Genomic DNA, 25,004 nt, shown 5'->3' on the forward strand with positions numbered 1-25,004 from the left:
GTTCTAGATTTGCTCTGTTCAATTTATTGCAGCTTTCAGTCTTCCCTCCACCCCCTCTTAGGTGTGTTATAGAGAAGATTTCTAGGAAAGGTTTGGTATTGGGTAAATATTGTTTAATCTGAAAATCAAAATTAATTGACCTTTCCTTTTTTGAAAGAGCTCTGAATGTTGAAGAAAGCTTTAAGTAAGGTTATACAATTCCTTATTTAGCTGCTGCTTCTCGTTATTTCTTACCCCTCCTTGAAGGATTTAATATTTTTTTGCCATTGTGCCATCCATCCAGAAGGAAAGTGTAATTGCAGAATAAACATGAGAAATACTGGTGGGTTTTGGTGCTTTTATAGGATGCTAGTTTTCAAAGAATGAGGAAAAAACAATTGTACTGCATTGGTCTGGAAAAAAAGCTGTTGAGCTTCTGTTTTTATCTTAAATCAAGGAAAAAAGTCCTAAGAGAAAAAAATAGGCTATCCTTATTGGTACTCTGGAGTGCATCTGATTTTGCAGTGTAGATATGAAGTTGATCATAATAGTTTTGCTCTTCACAATATTGCTGATAGAGGAAAGCATTTTTCATAACAACATTGGACTATTTAATAAGCAGAATTGCATGTGGCTTCTCTTGAAATGTAAGTGTTTGGGAAGTCGCCCTGTTGGCCTGTATTTATGTAATGTGCCTTAAAATTGGGGTCTGCAGGTTTTCACACCACCACCCCCCTTTTTTTTTTTTTTTGTTTGTTTGTTTTCTTCTGCTTTACAAGTGCCACATTTTGGGGTACTTTTATACCTGGTTGAAACTAGAGATCATGATTCACATTTCTTGCTTGATGGGATTTTTCATCTGTGTTTAAAAGCAGTATAAATTAGATGTTAAAATCCTTGAACTATCAGTTTGTACCATGTTTTATAGTCTCTGCCATAGTAAAAGTGCAGTGGGTCTAGATTTTAATCGTTGATAGTAAACTGATGGAATTTATGTTGAATTTGACATGTTTGTTTTGTCCAATTGCTGATATGTCACGCTTCTGTTATTTTAATGATATTTTCCATGTTGCTTTCTGAGCATCTCTGCTTTGTAAAAGAGAGATAGCCTGCTTTCTTAGCAGTGACACTTCAGTTGATCAGGGCAAGGTTTTCTTTTGTGTATAAGTTAAGTATTTTTCTAGTTCCTTTTCTGCCTGTAAGGAATCAGGATTTTTTTAACTGATTCTGTTCTGTTAAATTATTTGCTTGATGCTTCAGCAAAGAATTAGAAAAAAATAAAATTAAAAACCACTGTATAAGACTTCATCTAATTTAAAGCTTTTTTAAGATTTGCTTTTAGTTTCATTAGTATCTTGTAAAAAGTAAATAGATCTTTAAAAAAAAACCACAACAAACAAAAACCCCCAAACAAACAAACAAAAAACCCCACCCAACTATGACACTGTATCTTTCAGAAGAAACCAAAGATACGGAGGTTCCCGCAGTACCTCAAAATAGCCAATTGACCTGGAAGCAAGGCAGACAGTTACTGAGACAGTAAGTAACATTATTGAATATTGGTGTATTCAAACTTTTCCCTGAAGTATGAGGAGATGTATATATGCTTACTCTATGAAAGAGAGTAATTGAGGTGGGCAAATAGTGGTTCATTTTTCAGAACTGCGTAGTTTTGAGCTTTAAGCAGTATAGAGTAAGCTTTTCCATATGAGATGGATAGTGATGAAGCTTATTTTTCCATAAATGATATAATAGTGGCATTCATTTTTAACAGTCAATACTAATTTCTTCCCTTTTCCCTCAAATATGCTTTCCTCTTTCTTCTCTTAATGCATATAGGTATCTTCAGGAAGTAGGTTATACAGATACAATATTGGATGTACGCTCCCAGCGGGTAAGGTCTTTGCTTGGGCTCTCCAATTCAGAACCAAATGGTTCAGTAGAGACAAAGAACTTAGAACAGATCCTCAATGGGGGTGAATCTCCTTCATCAAAACAAAAGGGACAGGAAATCAAAAGGTAAGCAAAGAGATAAGAAATGCACAAAGTTTAAGTATGTTTTATTTAATCATTGATACCTACTGGTCAGTTCACTTTGAGCTTTCAACTCTAGAGTTTCTGAACACCTGTGAGTGTAGCTGACTACAAATGATTATGAACTTGACTGAAATTGATTATACATAGGAACATATGTATCTATATTACATATATATATGTATATTATACATCTGTCATATATAGGAAAATATATAGTGTATTGAATTTGAATTTTTGTCGTATAAACACACTGGAGTTGTTATTTTAAGGAAAGATTCTGTTGAGTGATGTTTCTATAATAAGGAATTAGGCAGCTGTAGAAACTCCTCCATACAACCATTTCTTGTTGTTTTGCTAGTTTTAAAGCTCTTAAGCTGTTAGGTGGCAATTGCATTTAATCTGATTAATCTTCTAAAATCTCTTCAGCAAGTAAAACAGATTGTCTGTTAATGTTTTTATTTATGTAGGAATTCTGGTGATGTTCTTGAAACATTTAACTTCTTAGAAAACGCAGATGATAGTGATGAAGAAGAAGAGAGTGACATGATAGAAGATATTGCAGAAGGAAAAGAAAAGCACCGGATAAATAAGAAACACAAAGTAAGATTTGTTTAGTTTTATATAGAGAGATCTGAAATCCCCTTTAAAAAAGGAAATCTTTTTTTTCCAGATGTTTACAAATGTGTCATGTGAAAATGTTTGTTGTACCTTTGTTATCTGAATAGATTGTAAGCAGATGTGTTATTGGTAAATTTGGTGGTTTAGTTAATATATAACCTTGAAAACTTAAAAAACAACCAACCTGTTTGCAAGTGTGAATTAATTGCTGAAAGATATAACTGCTTTGGCTGTCTCAGCTTCTCTGCATACTTTTGAGTCCTTTTGAGGCAAACTTAGCACAATACAATATGCATCCTTGCTGAATTTTGGAGAAGGTAGGCACAATTACTTAGAAGAAACTAAATCATATAATGGGGGCGGGGGGAAAATCAGTTCCATGTCAAATACATGTTTAATTCTTCCTTTTATGCAGCTTTTTACTAGATATGTTAAGAGCCTAGCAGAGAGTTGTCTTCAGTAAAGTTCTGTTTAAGGTTCATTTAAGTTTTGTTCTATTTTCCTCTTTAGTTTTCTATTCTGTGAGCAGTTTTCTAGGTAGAAGAGACTATTACCTGTCCCTTGCTAGTTCTTTTTCTCCTGTACTGGAAGAGTCTCCCTGTTAATGAGGTTTCTTTATGTAAAGAGGTTGATTTGTGAATGTTGTACTGACAGTTTTATTACTTCTTGCTCAGTATAGTCTTCTGCAGCATGATGAGCCCTCTGGCTGCATTGAATTTTGTTAAATAGCTAGCAGCATTAGGTCAGCTTGATGCAAGTCTTAATCTCCCAGATAGACTTGTCAGGAAGGGTTTTCCACCATACCTTTGGTACCAACTTGTACTTCTGGTAAATAGATTAATCAAGCAGTTGGTTGAATCTTTTTTTGTTCTAAGGCAGTAGTTAGTCTGATAAAAAGATTATCTAATATAAATCTGCAAGCACATGTGAAGACATTACACTCATTTTTTGATTCTTGACAAAGCTTGTTTTTTATAGAAAGTAGAAAGTTCATTTATAGTTATCTTTGTAGAAATTGTCTCTTTCTGCAAAAGTGTAAGAATATTGTGCAAGTCATGGAAGCATAACCCCATGTGGAAATTTTCTTTACCTGCAGAATGAAGGAAATTTTTTCACTGGTGCCTTGGTAGGGGGGTTGCTTGTTTGGTTTAAGGTGAAGATCTGGTAGAACCTAGTAAAAAGACACTTTTCTGAAAACACCGTATTTTCCAAGCTTTTGCTTAACACTGAAATAGAACTGGAAAGTGAAAGGGAAAAAAGGCTTCTGCACTGGTAGAAAACACAGTTTGTAAAGCTTCTCTGCAGAGCTATTGATACTGCAAGAAAATCAACAAAATTTTTCAAATGATGTGTTTTAAATAAAAAATGAAGACTGGGGTGTGTGGGATTGTTTCTGTTGCTAAACCTAGTGTCGGTATTCTTTTCATTTCCTAGTGATCACTAGACAGCACGGTGTACTCTGTTTTTTAAATCAGCTCTAGATCTAAGTGTCTTTTTCTGCATTGCATGTCGAAAAATGTTTTCACCTGCAACCAAGTACTCAGAGTAATCTATATCATTTCTAGCCAAAATACTTGAGTAGAAATTTGTTCATGATTCAAATGCAGAATAATGTTTATCTGCTTGCAGATTGGTAATGAAGGTTTAGCTGCTGACCTTACAGATGACCCTGATACTGAAGAAGCTTTGAAAGAATTTGATTTTTTAGTGACAGCTGAAGATGGTGAGGGAGCTGGAGAAGCTCGAAGTTCAGGAGATGGAACAGAGTGGGGTAAGATGCTAATAAAAGCATTTAGAAACAAAGGAATACTTGTTCATGATAGTACATAAGAGTCACAGAACCTACTAAGACGGTGTGGATGTGTGGATGATTGTGATCAAATGCTGATGCTTAGATAATAGTGTATTGGGTGCTGAAACTTTCATATATATATATATATATATATATGTGCTGTTGTAGTTGCCACAAATATAATTATATTTGTTTCAGGTTTTGGTTTTGATTCCAAAACTAAAAGAGGAGACTATTTTCTTTCTTGAATAAGAAAGGCTAGGATTCTGAATGTTTTTATACCTGAATTAAATTTGCTTTCAAATCTAGATCCGCCCCCCCCCCCCCCCCATTTGTTTCTGATCAGGAGCTTTAAACTTTCTGTGCTCATGTTAAATGAATTTCTTTGGTATACTTGTAAAAATGGGCAATTAGTGTATTTAGTTTTTCAGGCTGAGATTTTTAGATGTTATTGCTAACATGGTTTGCATTAGTAGGATCAAAAAAATACTTTTGTACTGGCCCAACTTTTTTTTAATTCATTTTAACTTTAGAGTAGATAATAAAATTAAGTAGGTCACTAATTTGACGTGAAACAAAATATGCTAAGTCAGAAACTCCTGGAGCCTACATGTTTCAAAAGAAGAAACTAAAAGAGGGAGAGATTTTGGGTAGGAGAAAGAATAATGAATGAAGTAATGAATGCACATCTGCCTTGAAATGGGAAGTTGACCATCTTAGTTTCTGAACTATGGTACAAACAATTTTGTGGTGGCATACTGCAAGTCTTTCATTGTAAGGCCAAAAAGTCATACTGGATCATCTTGTTTGACCATTTTACGTCATTGAGATGATGAATTTGTCGTACTTAGGTAAACACCTTGGTAAGCAAAGAGAACATAAAGATCTACAGAAATCAAAATACCCGTACATCTTCCAGGAAAATCATCCAGTCTTGATTTTGAAAGTACCAAGGATTAGAAAGCATTCCTTCCTGGAAATTAGTATCAAAGGGTTAGTCACCTTTATTTTTAAAACTCAGTCTTATTTCTAGCCGGAAAATGAAGCCGAACAAACTGTAACCTTTAGCTTTGATAATACCTGTCTATTTTTAGAAGCATTTTAGTTGCTTGGTGTTGTTACCCTTTGAAGGCGATGCTATTTGATTAGTTTCTTGATCATCTTTTTATTTAGCCAAACAGGCAAGTCTCTTGGTATAAGACACCTCACAGGCCCTGAAGCCAAAGTTTTGACTTTTAATTTGCAACATCCCTTCAAATGTGTAGTGATGCAGAAAGTTCTGGTTCTAGCATCAGTCTTACTACTACTGTATATAGAAGGAAAGACAGCTTGATACTATAATTCATGCAAAGATTTATCCATTTTTTCAGAGCAGACTGCTGAAACTTACTGAACTAGCTTGTCCATTGAAATTCCAAGTAATTGCTTTCCAAGATTACTTTCCAGCATGTTGTATCTCTGTCATCTTCTCAGGTAGTTACCCAGAACAGGAGGATTGATTTATTTGCAATGCTGACTTTGCAAGCTAAATTTTTTCACACTTGTTTTTGAGCAGTTCAGTTGCTGTCACAAACTTAAAAATAAAATGAAATTTTAAAATCTGCTTTAAAAATCAAATTGACCCACTGCACTTTCAGAGAGCAGTTTGAATGTCTTTTATTACAGTTTAAGTGAACCCATAGCATTTTAGGAGTTTTTACACACTTGTGACAGCTTTTTTGTGACAACTTGTTTAACTACAGTAATTCATTGTTACCAAAACACTCATGTCTGAGGCAAGGAAGTGGGGAGGAGGAAATAAACATAAACTTACTTTCATCTTAAAAAGTATGTGTTCTAAGTTTTGCCATATGAAGACAATATCCATAAGTTTGTATATTTTATACTAACTTATGACTTAAATGAGTCACAAGACATACTTCCAACTGTGTGGTAACAATGCTTTTTTCATAGTATGCCACTGATTTTAGTACAGCTGTTCTTTCCTTAAATGGATGATTAAGGATATAATCTATCAGGTCTTGGGGTTAAACATCACTTTTTTAAAGATCAGTGTGTAAATTCAAAATATTTAAAGACAATGATTCTTTGTTACCTATTAAAAATAACACTTCAAATATTGTCCCACTTAAATGCCTTCTAAAATAAAATAATACATTGCCTAAACCAATTTATTTTAGCCTGTCATATCATTTTGAACCCATCAACTTTAGTATTTCAGTTAAAGTTCATATTTTTCTTCATAATGTAAATAGTTGCTGTGTTCTGTTTTCTTCTCAGCTTTTTTTTCTTCCTGTTTTAGTTTTCCTGTCATTGGTATCCTTCTATTACTTCTTACTCTTTCATAGATTTAGGCTGTCTGAAAAAATGTAAATGTTTACATGTTTATTTCTTTATAATGCTTTTATCTAGTATCTGGAAACTTTTGATGTTTAGGCTCTAAACCTATTGCCTAGTGTTGCTTTATTATTACTTTCAATACTTAATTGTCATAGTATTATTTGTAGGTCTAACTTCAGATACACTAAAATATTTCATTGTCAAATTTGATAGTTACATTTTTGCTGTTGGAGACTTCTGCAAACCAGCCACCAAGTGTGGAAGTTTGCGTTGCTATTTTTCCTTCCTATAATACGGCTTTTTATGAACACGTTATTTTTTTTAAGTGCTTCATTTAATATACTTTGAGTCTTAAATTAATTTCAAACATTGTGATTTAAAGTGTTCTGTCATGCAACTTGTTTTACTTAGGAAAAGCTTATCTTCAAAATAGTGAAGGATGAGCAAATTCAAACACTGTTAAATAAAGAATTAAAGTGTGCAGCACATTAAAAAATGTACATTTTTAGATTAAAAAATTTATAAATGCGTTGTGATATTAGTATCATCAAGAAAAGGATGCATATAGAACTTCTGTTTGCTTAAGCAAACAGGAATAAATACATATTGTTATATATTATGTTACATATTATGTAGTCTTTTTATTCTGCTTACGACTTTGATGACTAACTATGCATTCATCACTGAATTTCTCCTCTCTCTGAAACACAGAAGTTCTGTTTACAGATGGACCATGAGTCAGAATTCTGGGTGGCAGAGTGTGACTGGAATTCAGAGTCACTTGGGTCATCTTTTAAATAAAAATAAATAAATAAATAAATAATCTTTTCTCCACCTGGATCCTCTGCACTGTCCTGATGTCAGTTTAGTGTGGGTTATAAACACTTCAGGCGGTTTGAGGAAGTTCACTACTAGGGGGGAATTGCAGAGGTCTTTTAGTTACATGGCTCTGTTCTGAAATAGCTAAGTATATTTAGGCATACCTGAGAGAAACACTGCTGGGTTTTCCTAAAAATCTTCATTGAAATTAATTTTACAGCCTCTCTGGTTAATCAGTTAGTGTTTTATCTAGTTTTCTATTTATGACCTACATTGCAGCAGTCGATAGCATTGGTTTTGAGTATTTGTTTGCAGGCTTACATTTTTCTGGTTTTCTGTTGACTGAACAAGTCCAGTTCCTTCAAATTCTTTGTCTTGTTATTTAATGCCCTGTTTGTTTTGCAATCTACAGACCTTTTCTAAACTTCTAGTGTAGAACACAGACTGGACATGTTACTTCAATTTTATCATCACCATCACTGAATTATGTGGACTACTCCTGGTTTAATACACCACACCTTTTAAAACATACCAGAATGACAGTTTTGTTTTGGCGTTTTTTTTTTTTTTTTACAGCAGCATTATATTGCTGTTACGTATGGTCAGCTTCTGGTTCAGCCTGAATCCTTCTCTGCAATGCTGCAACCTAGCTGATTATTTTCCTTTTATTAGTGATGCTTTAGATTTTTATTTTTTTTTTAATAAATTTTGGTTTGTTAACTGAATTTCCTTTCTCTTCTGGTTGGGCATAGCCTCTGCCTTATATTTCTGTGCCTCTTGTCTTTCCTGACTAATCACTATTCTTTGTCAGTCTTTTGGCCCACATAAAGATTGAGGTCTTTGTGTTTGCAGTTTGGTAGTTGTAGCTGCAGTTTGGTGTAGGATGTCATTGTTCTGTTCCCCTCTCCACAGTTCTTTGTGGACAGCTGAGGGGACTTTGCCATTATGGTGTCCATTTCATGCCTTCACCACCCTTGCCATTTCTATATTCCACCTCTTTGATCAAGATTGTTTGTTTTGTCATTGATCAACCCTGTTAGAATGATGGTAGATGCATCAATATCGTAGGATATCTTCTCATTTGTGGTCATGTTTTGTCATGAAACATGTACTTGGAATAACTCCTACTGGTTTGCATCCTGCAAAGAATATGCATGTTTCTTTGTTTCTGCTGTGTATGGCTCTTCTTGTGTACTTTTATGACTGTAATGGTTATATCTTCAAAAATTGCTGGTTTATGGAAACACTGATATCATAGGTATGATTGGAAGTTGAAAAATGAGGAAATTAGTTTTGTTATTATATACCTAAAGAATTAGTGAGCATAAGCTTAACTGGCCCACAAACCAAGTTTGCTGCCTAGTTGTCTACTAGCAAAAGTGCTTCTGCAAATGTTACATTTACCTTGTCTTAGAAACAAGTTTATCCTTTTATTAATTCTGTTTCCAGAAATGTTTGAGATGGATAGTTTAGAAAAGTGGAGACTTGACTTTTCTTTGAGAATAATTAACTCTGCAATATTTGTCAAACAGAAAAAGGCATGTCTTCTGAAACTACTGTGGAACATTGTATTTCTACTAATTATAATTTAATTGCTGGAATCCAGTGGGATGTCAATTTATTCACCTATGCGAATTACTTTTCTTCATCTTTATGTAAAAAGCTGTATCTATAGACTTGTTTCTCTGGTTATATGTAGGACCAAAGTTTATTTCTTATGCATGTAGAATGAGTGCGAGAGGATGCATGGTGGTCTTCATGAATAAACTGGCACTGACTTACTCAGCTTGCGTTTTCATGAGATATATAGCATGAATGCTTTTATTTGCTTACTCAACACTGGCTGAATAATTTCTTAACACTGTCTTTCTAAAGATGCAGTAATCGTTTCTGAACACCAATGAATTTTTGTGTATTTTGAAGTATCTAACATAAACAGTTATGAAGCTTAATTTGTTTGCTCCTTAGTAACAAATTAACATACAATTTTCAAATATGTAACTGATACTATACAGTGCCTTGCAAAACCGTATGAAATGAGGCTTAGTATTTTGTAAACTTAAAACTGAGACTGCACCTTTAAAGTAAAGATTTATTAAGAACTTTTATTAATGCTCTTATACAGCTATGATAGTAAATCGCCAACAGCTTGCATTGCCAATTGCTGATTTTTTTTCTTTTAATAATATGCTGCATGTAGACAAAGATGACCTGTCCCCAACTGCTGAGGTTTGGGATGTAGACCAGGGACTAATAAGTAAACTGAAGGAACAGTACAAGAAGGAACGAAAGGGGAAGAAAGGGGTAAAGAGTAAGTGCAGATTCTGAATCTTGTAATGCAACGCTTTTTTGCCTATCTATATAGAAGACATTTTTTCTCACAAGTTCTGTTTTTGTTTTTTTTTTTCATTAAGCATCATTTTCTGTAACGGGGGCAACCAACTTTAACTTTCTACCTGCTGAATGTGAATATGTCAAAACCTTTGACAGCCATTTCCTAGATGAGAAATGTTGAAAACACATTAAAAATTTAAGGTTAAATAGGTAAAGAGAGGTAAATGCTTTGACATGTGAGTAAAAATAATGAAGAACTTGCATTTTGAGGATACTTCTGAGAAGTTTTCTGAAAGATTTAAACTTTATCTGCTTCTTGAAGTATAATACTGTGGTACTGTTGGGGGGGTGGTGTTGGTTTTTTTTGTTTAACATGAGCTTGAATCGAGGTATAATTGCTATTTATGGGCTTGTAATTATTTTTACAATCTAAGGCAATGAGAATAAAAAAATGCCCGTAATGTAAATACAAACCTTTTTGGGGGGTTTCTTTAGGATATAATCTTTATTTTATGGTGCCCTTCACTTTTCTGTGCAGTTAACCACATTTTGGTTGACACCTCTTTATTCTTTAAGAGTTTTCAGAGTAGTTGACCTATTTGAACTATGTAAGTTATACCAAACTTCAATATTGAAGTACCTGGTAAAAATGTTTTTGTAACTTATGTCATCTTATGTAACTTTTGTCAACTTATGTAACTATACAAAGCTCTTAGTGGACAAAGTTTTCTTAATTCAGTGTCGCTCTAGAGAAGCTCCCTTGATTGCAGTGTTTTTATTTTGAAAGTATATTATAACAGGTTTTTGCTATATTTAGTAAAAAATAATTTTTCCTCTATTTGAAAAATTGTGTGAATATGTACTAACTAAATTAAGTGGTAATTAAAATATAACACTTTATGAAAAATTCTGGAATTATTAAGATTTGAAATTATGTTGTAACATCTAACAAATTAAAATTCAGTTAGTGCCTGTTTTTTTCAGCAATTTTGTATGACTTGCGTGTACATACAAATATAAAATCTTTGAAGTAGAGATTTTTACCTAGTCTTTGGTTTGATTAGAACTTACTGTAGTAATCTGGATGCTAATGGGTCTCCTTATTTAACATGTAAATCAGCGGTTGACATCAAATTCACATGAAGTATTTTGTAGGGTTAGAAAGTTCTTTTTAATACTAAAATGGACTTCTTTTATTTGAAATTTTCTTGTTCAGCTAAACATTTTAGACTTTTGGGAGCACAGTGGCTGCAAAATAACAGCAAATGTTTTGAATTCTTGGGGGAAAAAGAAAGTAATTATTCAGGGGATTTTTTTATTTCTCTCTCAAAAATTGTGCCTTTAGGTTATCACATACAGAAAGTTCTTGAAACCGTACTTTTGATTTGATTCTAGTCTTTTCACACCCACTACACTGGTTAGTTTCTTCTTTCTGGCTTGTGCAAGGTAAGCAGCTGTAAAACAGGGACAAGTAGTGTTGTTCTAGGATTATAAATCGCATGAAAATCTCTTCTCAGGCCTCCAGATTAGTTTTATTGGTGATATTTTGGCTTGTCTAGAAAGGATTTCCCTTTCTTGTAATTGTTGCTTCTTTAGCTGCTATGCAATCAAGAATTTCTATCATCATTTTGGTTTTGCATCTGTAAATCTTAAAATTTCCAGAAGAGGAGCATAATTCTCACCCATCAAAAACAACTACTTTGTAAAAAAAAAAAAAAAATGGCATTTTAATGGTCTACATTGCTGAATAAATTGGTTGTGACCATCATTTAAAATAGTAATTACTCTGGAATATGCTGTTGCAAAATTTAAAACTTTGCAACATTATAATAAAAAGTCTCCTTTCTGTCCACTTTCTTGCAGTTGCTGCAAACAGTATAACATTAAGTTTTATACTATGAATGACATATGTTGGCTGTCAATTATTATTTGACATATATTGTCTTTTGACAGTGTGTGTTCCACTATCAAATCTTAAGGGAGTATTTTCTTCATCTAAAGTAATTTTGAAACCTGCTTATGTTCACATAAGAGAATATTTAGGAGGCAACTGTATATCACAATGCTGTGAGGTCACATAAGTCACTGTTTAGCATTTTGGGTCTTAAGTTTAAATTATCCTTGGGAAACCCTGAGCTCATATAGATAGTATCACAGGGTGGTTTGTGAGATTCTGCAATTATCACATTCATGACAGTAGTTTCTGATTAAAAATTGGCCTCAATCACAGAGCTAATTGAATGAGATAACTCCACTTTCAAGAAATTCCAGAATTTATCTGCATGGCGGTATATATATCATCATAAAGATCAAATAAACATGCATTGACTATCAACTCTTGCAATACTTTGAGGACAGCATAATAGGGCAGACATTCTAACAGGTTCTTTTGTTGGATATGCATCTGGTAACTACCATAATCTGCATTTAGACTGTTGCCTTCATAACAGGGTGTTCATAGCCCTGGCCCAGGTATGGTAACTTTCATTCCAAATGTAGCGATAAATAAGTGAACAGAAGTAGATTTGATTCTACTTTGATACTGCTGCATTCATATGTTTTCTTTTGGGTGGAACACCTTAATTTAGGTCATCTTCTGTCAGCACATAAAAAAACACAAAAGAAAACAAAAAAAAAACCACCCAAAACAAGCCAAAACCCACTCCACACTTCAATTGCCTTTATAATATCAGCTGTAAAATAACCCAAAACCTGTTTATTGAAAGATTCTTATATTTAAAAAAAACACCACCACAACCAAAACACACCAAAAAACCACAAACCAACCACAACCTATTCTGGACTTCATTGTGATAAATAGATAGGGAGTTAGGTTGGATTTCTACAAAACCAGGCTTACCTTTTACAGTAATATGCTGAATTTAAGGTCAGCTTCTTGCTCAAGTTTGGTAAGATTAGCTTTGGCAGGTAAATCAGGGGATGACTGGTTTTCAGATACAGTCTGTCACATTTTCAGAATGTAATAGTGGAGATGATGTGTATCTCATTTCATACTATCAGGTCAGCGTCATGTGTTCTCAGCAATCTGAAAAACAGTTTTCAATCTTAAATTGTATGTGTACGTTACTGTTAAAATGAAGATGCCTTTACTGATTTTTTCCTTGGTTTCCTCAACTTTTCTAATTTTTTACTTTACTGCTTTTTTCCCCTCAGTCTGATTTTTCTGTATTCACGAAACGGTGTCTGTCCCATTCACTTTTGCTAGCCTTGATTTCTGGAAATACAGTGTAATAGTTGATAGGCATGAAAACAGATTTGGATTTTACCATCTTCATTACCATCACCTGTTGATATAGAAGGATCGCTGTGTTGTATTCTGACTTGGGCTATTACATCTTGGAGCTAATAGAAATCTGCTTATGGCTTCTCAGACTACAACTTTTCAGCACTGAATATTCAATTACCTTTTTCACTTTTGATCTCCGAAGAAGGATACACTAAGATGGGATTGTAGGTGTTTTGCTTTTGTTCATAACAGGTTCATGTTTACTGATTTTTTTTAATTTTTTTTTCTAGTCTTTTCTTGAGGATAAAGCACAGTCATCTAGTTTGTGCTTTGATCATGCAGAGACAGCACATTCTTATCCTTAAAAATCTTTGTAACATTTAAAATACTTCAGCAATTTATATGAAGGTACACTTGCACTTATTTGAAAGCAGAAATCTGCACAGTCTTCTGTGGTGGTGGCACGGTCTTGAATATTGACTATTTCCAGCATGAAATACAGAGAAGTGGTTGGAAACAGCAGCTGCTCTTTTGTAAACTTCAGAAAGAAGTTTCTCTCTGTATTGTACAATGGATTGGGGGCTGTTCTGAGGTTATGGCTGAAGGACAAACGGTGACTAAACATACTGAAAAACATTAAAAGGTGTCATGGTTTAACCCCAGCCAGCAACTAAGCACCACACAGCTGCTCACTCGCTCCCCTCTACCCAGTGAGATGGGGGAGGGAATCGGAAAAAAACCCCCAACCTCATGGGTTCAAATAAGAACAGTTTAACAGAAAAGAAGAAACTAATAATGATAATGAGAACACTAATAAAGTGATAGCAGTAATGATAAAAGGATTGGAATATACAAATGATGCACAGTACAATTACTCACCACCCACCAACCAACGCCCAGTTAGTCCCCAAGCAGCGATTCCCCCCAGCCCCACTCCCCTCAGTTTCTATACTGGACATGATGTCCCATGGTATGGAATGCCCCATTGGCCAGTTGGGGTCAGCTGCCCTGGCTGTGTCTCCTCCCAGCTTCTTGTGCCCCTCCCACGTTATTGCTGCTGGGCAGGAGAAGCTGAAAAATCCTTGACTTAGTCTAAACACTACTTCACAACAATTGAAAGCATCAGTGTGTTATCAACATTCTTCACATACTGAACCCAAAACATAGCACTGTACCAGCTACTAGGAAGACAAGTCTATCCCAGCTAAAACCAAGACAAGGCTTACAGTCCCCTAACCAGTGACATCCTAAATCACTGGCTGGTTTGAGGTAGCAGAGCAGGGGGGCTACTTCTAGTTACCTCTGGAGTGTGCTCTGAGGCAAACTTCTCATGCCCATATGTTTGGTGTGAAAGCACATCCAAAAGATGCTTTCAGTTTGGATGTGAGTAAGAGCTTATAAGCCATTTTCAGCATTTTCCATCCGTGTGTTGAGCAGTTCATGCATATGGACATGGAGAAAAGAAAAGGGTTTTCTTGTGGAAAACAAAGGTTATATTAAAGTAGACAGTTTAGGGTACCAGTCATGACTTTTATCATGTCATTTATTGATTGCTTTACAATATCTTCAAGAATGTATTTGCTGCTGGTCACTGTAGGTGGCTGGCTGACGGCCAACTGGAATAAAGACAAAAGCAACCTTTGTGGCCTGCATGGTAGAGACCTGGCCATTTTAAGAATGACTTTTTTAATATGAGATCTCACCTGCTGACTGCAATTAAGTATTGTACCTTTGAAATTAAATCCGATCAGTCCGGTGGCTGTTAGAAAAAAGTGTTGGTGCAAAAGAGACATTTCTCATTTTTAATATTTTATACTCGCTTCATTAGCTGAGATCACAAGTTTCTAGACTCACTTCTACATGAGAGTGAAATGAAACTTAACCACTCAAGAAATCTGTTCTGTTGCATAAGGGAAACTTTTGGAAGCCATTTTATTCTCAAAATACTTCTGGGTAGAAGCCTTTGTAGATTTAATTGGAATACTAAGCATTCTGTAAAAGAAAGAAATAAAATATCAAAAGCCTGAAAAAAAAAGTATAGGGAATTCTGTATTATTTGGCAAAATGAAAATGTTTTGCAGGTATTAATGAGTATAGCTATATAGCATCCCTCTTGGGGTATTCATGGTATACTTTTACTATGATTCTTCTTCCAGAAATATTTTTCATTGTCATCTTTCTCTCCAGAGAATTCTTCATTATCTCCAGAGAATTAAATTATTGATGGATACTTATTTTTGAACACATCAATTTTAAGCATTTTTTGTTAGTAAGAGCTAGAAATGGAAATGACCAGATATTGTTTGAAAGAGTGTCTTCTAGTGTTTAACTGTTTAAACAAACAGTTCTGCTTTTGATAAGTCATCTGTAATTATAGTGTTTACCTTTTGCTTTTTTGAGAATAAAGGCTTTGTTTTAGTTTTGATTTCTTTTTTAATAAAAGTGGTACATGTCACCTCAGAGTATAGGAAATGGTTTCCTAATGCTTCCTTCACTAAAAAATGGGACATATTTGAAAATCATTTAAGTTCTAATGTGCCCTATTAAAGACAGTAAACACTTAGATTTTAGCAAGTTTAAAAGCATAGTTTTTGGCAGCAGGGTGGTGGGTTTTTTACTTTAAATGTTCTACAGTATAACTGTCTGCAGTCCCAGGAAGGACTCTTGATTGCTTAAAAGCTGGTTATGTCTTGCGTCATTGTGGATTGTTTTCTTTAAAGAGATTCTGTCACTGAAATTTCACTTTATGATTGTAGCTTGATTTTTGACATGCAAGCTGTAAGGTGGAAGCAGGAATGAATTTATTTTTTTAAAAATTAAATTATAACATATTATTCTTGTTTGCTAGTGTCTACATCATGAATTTAATGCACATAATTCAGTATGCTTTGTTTCCAGAGGCATGCTCATATAATAAGGGTAATACACATCTGCAGTTTCATACAGTGGTGGAAGTATTCTTGTTCTTGTGTTTAATAAATACTTTATACAATTTAAATACCATTCAAAAGCAGGGAAAGTTAATTGTTCGTTGCACCCCCATTATGAGTTGTCTGTACTTTTTCCCTCATTTTTAAGCTTATTTTTTATTTGCACCCTGTTTTTCAGTGTTAAATTGTTTAGTATAGTTAAAGTTGTGTAATATTATTAGCAAATGTTTAATTCATATGCATTTTGTTTAATAGTTAATGTTCTTTTAATATTTGGCTTGACTTCTCAGTAGGGCTGTAAGATTATTTATTTTTTTTTCTCTCCTACAGGAAACTGTAGAATAGCTCTACAAAACACAAAGGAGTTATTCTTTGATTTAGTGAATTAAAACTGTTTGCATGTAGTTTTCAGATTTGATGTATTAACTCCTCCTTTTCATTTCCAAAAGATAATTTTATTAATATACGAAGACAAAACCAAAGCATTGTATTTATTTCAAGGAGGTCCCATCAGTAATTATTCTTGTTTAATTAGTTTAATGGATTTTTAGACTTCAGTCAACTCAAGCGGTAGCAATCAAATGAATCTTTGCTGCTGACGTTAATTTACAGGAGTCAACAGGACAAAACTTCACGACATGATAGCTGATCTGGGCGATGATGAGATACCCCACATCCCTTCAGGAATCATTAATCAATCTAGGTCACCCTCTTCTAGAATGACTGATCATGAAGGTGCAAGAGCAGAGGAAGGTACAAAAAATTCAGCTACTTATTATATTTCAGGAGATTTCTTTTAGAAAGCACACGCTGTAATTTACTGTCCCCTCTGTAAAGCTTAATGCAATTGCAGATTGCCACATTATTATTTTATTTGCGATTCTTCCCAAATGGTTTTCTGAGAATATGGCTTGAATTTCTGTGGCTTATCATAACTCATCATTATTTCATAAGTATTTTTAAACAACTTTATGTACAGCAGTGTGTTCTGAAACTATTCACTATTAAATCCCTGTTTGCAGACCCCCTGCCCTGTTAGCGAAACCTTTTACAGATAGGGTGTTACTGATTGAGGGGAAAAAAGGTGAGTATTAACATTTGATTCATAATCTGCATTTTAAAGCGAAATTTAAAAGTGGTTATTTGTTATGAGACTAATTTGTCTCTCTTCCTCAAGTTTAATGTTCTCTTTTTTAAAATTTCTCTTGGTATATATATACAAGTGTACAAAGACACTATTTATTTGTTTACAAAGTATTGGTTTCAATTCCAGAATTATCTTAAGCAATGGAAGTTAGTGGCAAACTATTATCTGAATAGTCCAAAATCTTGTATTCAGCTTTTTTTGTTTTAAAGGAATTACTTTCCTTGTATTGAGATTAGAATACCATTACGTAAATTCTGTCCTCTACTCAGAACATACTCATTCAAAATACTCAGCTGAATTCAGATTTGGCTCCGTTATGATGATCTTTGACTCATAAGCCCTGGCATGGTATCAGCTATACCGGAAATGGAAAGAATTTGCATTATTATTGATCCTGATAATCCTATTCTTCCTTCACCCCTGTCACCAGGCAAGCAGATAAATAGAAATTTTGGAGGGGTTTTTTTGTTGCTCTCTCAAACTATTATTTTACAAAAGTGTTTGTCTTCACATCTTCTCTTCTACTGCCTTCCTTTTCATCTTTGTTTTTATTTACGACTGAAAGATGTGTCAAGTATCAAATTTACCTACGGAGTGCAATTGAAAAACCTACTGGTGAAGTTCCACTTGCTAAAACTTGTGCACGTACATTTAAGTTCTGTTTAGGTTTAGTATGTATTTACATGCTTTAGGTTGCCTTTTAGCCTTGTTAAGGTTTTAAGGGCACGTGACCCTACAGTTACCTTGGTCTGTTTTAGGCTATTTTTCTTAAGGCCATACATGTTGTGCAAAGGAGCATAGATGTTTGTAGTTATGGACAGGCCATATAGTTGTTGTCTCTTTTAGAGACTTTACATCTAAAATAATATTGGACAGAACAATCTTTCTGAAGAACTAGATGCTAAATTTGAATTTGATAGGGACTGACTTGTATTGCCTGGTTCCTGTAGCACAAACACTGTCCACTTCAAATAGAGGTTGTCCACACTATTTTCATGCTATTTAATGTGTTCATATGTTTTCAGCTTATCAGTGTAGTTTGGGCTTTATTCATTAAGAGTAGTAGTATGAATATCTCTACCATCATACCTGCTAATTGTGGTTTTTGCATAACTTTTAAACTTGAATATTAGAGTGTAAATTTTGCTGTTTGATGAGAAATTCTATCCTGAATGCTACGCGACTTTTGGGGGTTTTGTACCATATGGTGCACAGCTGCAAGCAAACAATCTTAGTGTTGTCTCTCAATCCCTTCTAGATTCTAGATCTTTTGTTAACAAGACCAAATGCAGATTTTGCTCAGTTATTTATACGGTTGTCTTTTAAAAGCTAAGGTTTTGCAGACAACTTTAGGCTTTCTTGCTGGAACATACTAGCCTATGCTGATGAATGTTACCAAGCCGTAATGTTCTTGTGACTGTACATAAGGTTTGTGCTACAATCTGAAGTGTTACAGTTCTGAGATAGAGTCTAATAATTTTGGTTTTGTATAGAGAACAAAGTGTTATTAAGCTCACTTTCTTCTTTTTTTTCTTGAGGGGGGAGGAGGGCATTCAGGGAGGAAAGTAAACTATGGTTCTAATTGGCTGGGAATATATCTTTTATACTTCTAAAGGTGTGGGTTTTGGTTTGGGTTTTTTTCTCATTCTCAAGTGCCTGGTTAAATATGAAGGGAAAATCGTTTTGCTGTAATTACACTTTATAGTTTTGGCCGTAAGAAACTGGGGTTTCCATCTCACCATATTGCATGACTTTCAGAAGCAGAATCAAATGCATCATGATTCTCCATCCAATGTATTGTACAGAGTATTATTATTTTGACGGGTTGTTTTTCTTTTTTAATATCTATAGGTTGTGGGAGTGTCAATCTACAGATTGACTAAAAATAGCAGTAACAGCTAATTGCTTGGGCATTAACTGCTGCTTTTGGTGTACCATGTATTAACTTTCTGGAAAACAACATTAAGATGTCCCTGTTGTATAGTAGACAACAGCAGCATATATGAGAACATACATATCTGAGTAGAGATAAAGCAGTTTCAGTCTGTACAAATACTACTGCTTGATTTTGACTTAATTATGTATGATGTCAAGAACTTGAGGGTAAGAAGTGCTGGTTAGGATTGGCCAGGCAAATATTTAATCATTGCATTTTTTTTCCACCTAGTTTCATGTACAAAGAAACGTGTACCTTCACTTAAATTTTTACTTGATATTTATTGGTTGCAAACTCAGTCAAACACATATATTATGCTATGAGTATAATATTGTACTGTGTGTGTTAGAAAAATACCTGGATTTTTTTTTAAAGATGAAAAGCATTCTATAAGTAATTTATTTAACTTTATCATTTGCATATATCTATTGATGCGTTGTTTTTGTTTGGTATGCAGAGTTGTGGGTCTTTATTTTTAGTAGCTGTAACATCATGCATCTTTCATTGTGTTACTTTTCTGCCTTTTCTTTATATAAAAACAGCTTGCAGCCATTTTTTAAACTTTGAATATGTCTTATTTTAAAATAGTAAAACCTGCAAATAAACTAACATAGTTATACAACATATACATACATATTGGCAACTTTAATATTGAGAAATATGCTTCTGAATTTTGGATAGCATTAATTTTGAAGCTTTAAATAAAGGCATATTCACCTCTGATGCAAATAAAGCTTGATAAATTTATAATATAGACTCTTAATGTGGTAGTGTTTTTCTGTGGTAGTACTTCATTTTTAGCATAGAGTATATGAAAGTTGATCTGTTAAGGACAGATGACATTAATGTCACAAAGAATTAGTATGACAAGTTCGGGGGCTTATTTAAACCTTGTGGGCCAGTCCTAAAGATCAAATAGGAGTCACAGCATCACAACAGGGATGGAAAGTGTCCTCAAGTTTAAAATGAGCATTTTGCCTCCTTTCCCCAGTGATCAGCAGCTCTGTTCTGTAATGACTTGGGAGCTTGGACTTGTAAATAGATACTTGTGTTTGGGAGGCTGGGACCTTGTAAAGACAGTAGAGGCAAGCCAGGTTTGGAAATTCCAAATGAAAGTATTGTAGTCTTCGGAGAAAAGAGGGAAAAAAACAAAACAAAAAACCTAAACACAAAATCAACCAAACAACGATAACAACAGCACACCCCCCCCGCCCCCCCCCCCCAGTTTCTTTTGTAGCCTATATATTTTTTTTGTTCTGCCACTCTGTTTCTGTCAGAAAAGAACCAGGAAAAACTTGGTCTCTGAAGTAATTGAGAGGCTAATTGTTATTCATTTGAGGATTTCACAATTTAGGTTTGGCCAGAGAGCGTTTCTGATGTTACTTTATTTCTTACTTCATATAAAGTATTGTTTGTTTCTGCTTTTTTACTGAGCTTGGACATTTTCACTAAGAAATCAGTCCTTAGAAATTCTGGTCTCATCTAATAAGCATGGATGACTGGATGCTCTCCCCCCCCGAGCCTAAAAACCAATAGTAAGGGAAGTAGCTGGGAACGTGGAAAATAATAAGGTGTTTTCCAGGATTATGGCTTTTTCTGAAATATGAGTGGTTTAGAATAGACTGTCAGATTGAAAGTTTTAGTAAAATATTAACAGAAATAAAAAGCTTGTCCATGTAAGGGCATGGTAAGCTATTTTGGCTGTTAATAAAATGTAGCATTCTGATGAGTCAAGACCTTTGTATGGATTGTGAATGTTTTAAAAAGAGGTGATTGTACATAGTTAGAATACGATTTGCTCTTTTTATGCAATTGTAGGAACAGTAGTCTTTATTCTTACATAGATGATATTCTTAGATCCTCTCATGCATTTGTGTTGCCTGTGCCAATAAGGTAACATTTTTTAATAGCAGTAGTTCTCAAGCATTAGAACTTGTTTTATTCCTGAGAAGTGATTTTTTTTTTTTTTTTTTTTTTTAATCTAGCTGGAGTGGCTCCTCTTTGCGTAGCCATAGCAATGATGCCAGACATCTATAACTTTACACCTGGTCTTGGTTACTTTTCTTCAGCTGGAATGGAATGTAACTAGGTTACCAGTCAGATAGTGACGATACAGAATAATAAAAGATGCATGTTCAAAACAGGAATGTGTTGATTATTAGTCCTCTTGTTTGGAACTCTTCTTGTGAGACAAAAAACAGGATATGGATGTTTTTCAGATCTGGAAACGTTACTTTCTCTGAATTTCAACGGTTTTGTGAGAGGATTAGAAAGAAGGGGTGGCATTAAAGTGAGATCATAACTTTCTGCCAAATCAGTGAAATCCAAAAGTCAAGCAAGTTTATTTTTTAAAGATGTCAAATACTATTTAACATATTTTGCAGATGTTTGCACTTAGCTAAAGTTTACACATAGCTAACGTTTAAGTACTCTACCTAACAAGCGTCCCAATTTTTGCATGGAAAGGAATACTGATAAGTAAAAGCAGCTTCTAAAATATGCTCAAGTATTACAACATTTAAGCCTTTATTCCTATTCCTTGCTGCTAAATTGATATTTGTGGGTAGAAGGAGATACACAAAATTGTTGAAGAGCGTAAAAAAAAATGGGTGAATATTTGAAACTGTATTATTCAGATGTGAATTCAGAATGAATGGTTATATATAATTTGTATTCATTCTAATTCATAATTAACAGAAATGTTAAATTTTAGTTTGGGGAAGGCACAGCTAGCTATCATAAATATAATTTGAGTGTATTTTAAATTAGAATCCAAAATCATGCTGAGAAAATAAGAGAGGGAATTCACGATGTTTTTCATCTTTTTAATCATCTGGAAAAAAAAATCAGAGAGAGATGTTTTGCAGGAGGCCTTTAGCCTGAGAGGTAAAAAAAAATACATGCAAGTAGAGATATTTGACTACTATAAAGCTCAGAGACTTATTTGCAAATGGATAGAAGGCAGGTAGCATGGTTTAGTGAATGAAATATTTAGCTGAGAATTTGGAGACCGGGGACGTACATTTGATTTTGCAATGTAAAGTAGTGTCAGTCAAGTCACTTGGCAGTAATATTGAACACCTCTAAAGTAAGTTGAAAGCAAATGACAAAGCATGATATGCAAATTGTGTATTTAGTATATGTGTGTGTGTTTGCACATGTGTGCGTGTCTTCATGCTCTTTTGTTTTTTTAGTTGGGGCAGTATGTAGTGCATAAAAGTTCAGTTTTAAACACTGCTTTGCTTTTAAGTGATGAATAATGCAGTTTTTCATCAGTTTGAATTATTACATTGAGACTTAAAGAAACTGTTTTGTTCTTTGTAGCTGAGCCAATAACATTTCCACCTGGAGGAGGCAAGTCATTTATTATGGGTTCTGATGATGTGTTGTTAAGTGTACTGGGCCTTGGAGACCTTGCAGACTTGACAGTAACAAATGATGCAGACTATAGTTATGATGTAAGTGCAATTTTATTTTAAAATTCTTTATACAGTTTAATCAGTAATAGTTGGCTCCCCTCTCCCCCACCCTGAACATTACAGATGCAGAGAACAGAGGTTTCATTAGCAAAAACTATATACTTGGGAGGAGGAGGGAGCACCTTGTGAATGGGCTAAGTAATTTGGGTAATCAGAATTAAGTGAGATGACTTGTTTGTTTTCTACTTAAATAATTTAATTCAGATATTGTCACTGGGAGAATGTGTTATGACATAAAATACAGATTGACATCTTAACATGAATTTGAACAAAAATGGAAATTATACACTGATATGGAGTATTGAGAAGAAATGACATAAAACACAAATATCGATATTAACTTATTTCTTTGCTCTCCCCTTTATGTTTATGTAGTGTTAACAGCATAGCCTATATATAGTAGTATATTTCAGAGGTAAGCTTTTAGGGTGTATTTTTTGTATAATCCAGAGTGTTCTGACATTCCTTTGACTATATTTATTAAGCTACTACCAATAGTGTTATGTGAATTTTTCATTGGCTAGTAACATTTGATGTCTGGTTAGGGAAGTGTTCAGGTAAGTCTTATATATTGTATTGTATTTAAAGTGTCTTGTGGTTTTGGATTGTGATTGGTTTGGGGTTTTTTTTATTATTGTTTTGTTGGTAAGGTACCTCTCTGTTTCTGTAACTTTTCAAGTTAGATACATGGTATTTGTACTGGAAACCATTAATAGGGATTTTATTAAAATCTTAGAATCTGCAAAGTGAAGAAATAAATTGTTTGTAGTTTTTACAGGGTTTGAAAATACTTGTGTGTGAAAACACACCTTTTTTTAATCATAGTTCTCCTTCAGTATTTATAACTGGTAGGATTATTAATTGCTGTAATGAAGTAAGAGCTAATACGTAGATTTCTCAGTTATTGCAGGGTGTTATGTTACATAGTTCTATTTCCTGAATAACAGATGAAAATGTTAATTACCCATCCTTCTATTACTGGACTGTATAAAAATAAATGAAAGAGCTTTTTTAAATATTTGGAGTACATTCTAAATTTGTATAATATATCATCCTGTTCACAGTAAAGATTAATTCTCAGGTTGTCTGTTTCATTTCAAATGACATAACACTTCCGGGAAATCAGATAACTTAATATCAGAGTTCAGTTTCAGCTCTTTGCATCCTAATTTTCTCAGGATTTTGCCTGTCTAGCTAAATCTCTTGTGTAATCACATGTAAAATGTGTCTGACTTGAGGGTCATGTACAATTGTTTAGAAAATTATCACTTTTTTTTTTTTTGAAGTTCCAGTGAAATCTATGAACAAATGGACTTCAAAGAAAAGTTTTTCAAAAGCTTCAATTATGAATGGTTTAAGGCAGCTTAAATTTGAAATATCCAGAACTGGATGTTCTTAACTACTACTCCTAACTAGTAGTAAATCCCCCTGGGAATTATGAAGTTGAATAGTTTGGGGGTTTGTTGTACGTAGTGCTGTATTTACCTGGTTGAATAACTTCTAAATGCTCCTGCCTGTATCTTCATCAAAGAATTAAGAAATGTTTGGTTTAATGCTAACTTACATGAGGAAAAAATACTTATTTTAAAGCAGTTTAGAATCTCAAATCAAGCTTCTGAACTTGTCAATTGATTATTTTATTTTATTTAAGTATTATTCCCATTTTATTGACAGTAACTATGAGGCATCAAAAACCTAAATGGTATACTTTCAGTAGTGAGGCAGCCACGGTTGTGAGATTAGATCACAAATTGTTTTTGCAGTTGCATTACATTCTATGTCTGTCCTGTTCCTGAGTTCAGAACTTTGGAGTACCAAGGTCTGGTGGTTCACACTTGCCCTTCATTAAATTTATAAAGGTAACGTGACATTTGGTTCTTAAGGCACATGTTCATAACCACAGGGTTTTCTGATTCTTTTTGCTTTTAAAAATCTAAAATATTTGTTAAGCACTCTTCTTTCCTCTTCTGCCCACCAAAATCCCAAATCAACCTGTATGCTGGACAATTAATGCATGGACTAATTAGTATGGTGACCCCTAGGGTTGGTCTGTAATACTGTGTTTTGCATGGCTCCATTCTTGGTTGGCTGTTTTTAATGTTATGAGAATGATTATCAATCACAATATAATAGCATAAGTTCCAGTATCTGTACAACTCCAGTATTAGCAGAATACTTTATATCTCTGTTATAGGTCATTATTATCTGTTGTTCTCCAATTAGCTCTCCACTAAGAATTACTATATACATAGAAGAAACAGGAAGTTCCTGGGCTGAAATGGTAGCAGTCTAGAAGAACAGAGAGAATCAGCATCACTATCATTGTACTTTTTCTTAGGCATTTTT

The 25,004-nt window shown here is 34.0% G+C and overlaps 1 protein-coding gene across 4 annotated transcripts in view; it reads left to right on the forward strand.

The window, feature by feature from the left end:
* The window catches only part of STRN3 (striatin 3), a 69,125-nt gene that overhangs the window by 26,763 nt on the left and 17,358 nt on the right, over positions 1–25,004 (forward strand). The window contains exons 4-10 of one of the 4 annotated variants that reach the window (XM_075030339.1): positions 1,437–1,518; positions 1,819–1,998; positions 2,484–2,616; positions 4,264–4,405; positions 9,786–9,896; positions 16,709–16,849; positions 22,504–22,637. In XM_075030339.1, coding sequence (XP_074886440.1) covers positions 1,437–1,518; positions 1,819–1,998; positions 2,484–2,616; positions 4,264–4,405; positions 9,786–9,896; positions 16,709–16,849; positions 22,504–22,637 — 923 coding nt within the window. The remainder of the gene's footprint in view (positions 1–1,436; positions 1,519–1,818; positions 1,999–2,483; positions 2,617–4,263; positions 4,406–9,785; positions 9,897–16,708; positions 16,850–22,503; positions 22,638–25,004) is intronic. The other 3 variants (XM_075030340.1, XM_075030341.1, XM_075030342.1) reach the window with 3 other exon arrangements.

The sequence above is a fragment of the Buteo buteo genome, chromosome 6 (assembly GCF_964188355.1).
Source record: "Buteo buteo chromosome 6, bButBut1.hap1.1, whole genome shotgun sequence".
NCBI lineage: Eukaryota > Metazoa > Chordata > Aves > Accipitriformes > Accipitridae > Buteo > Buteo buteo.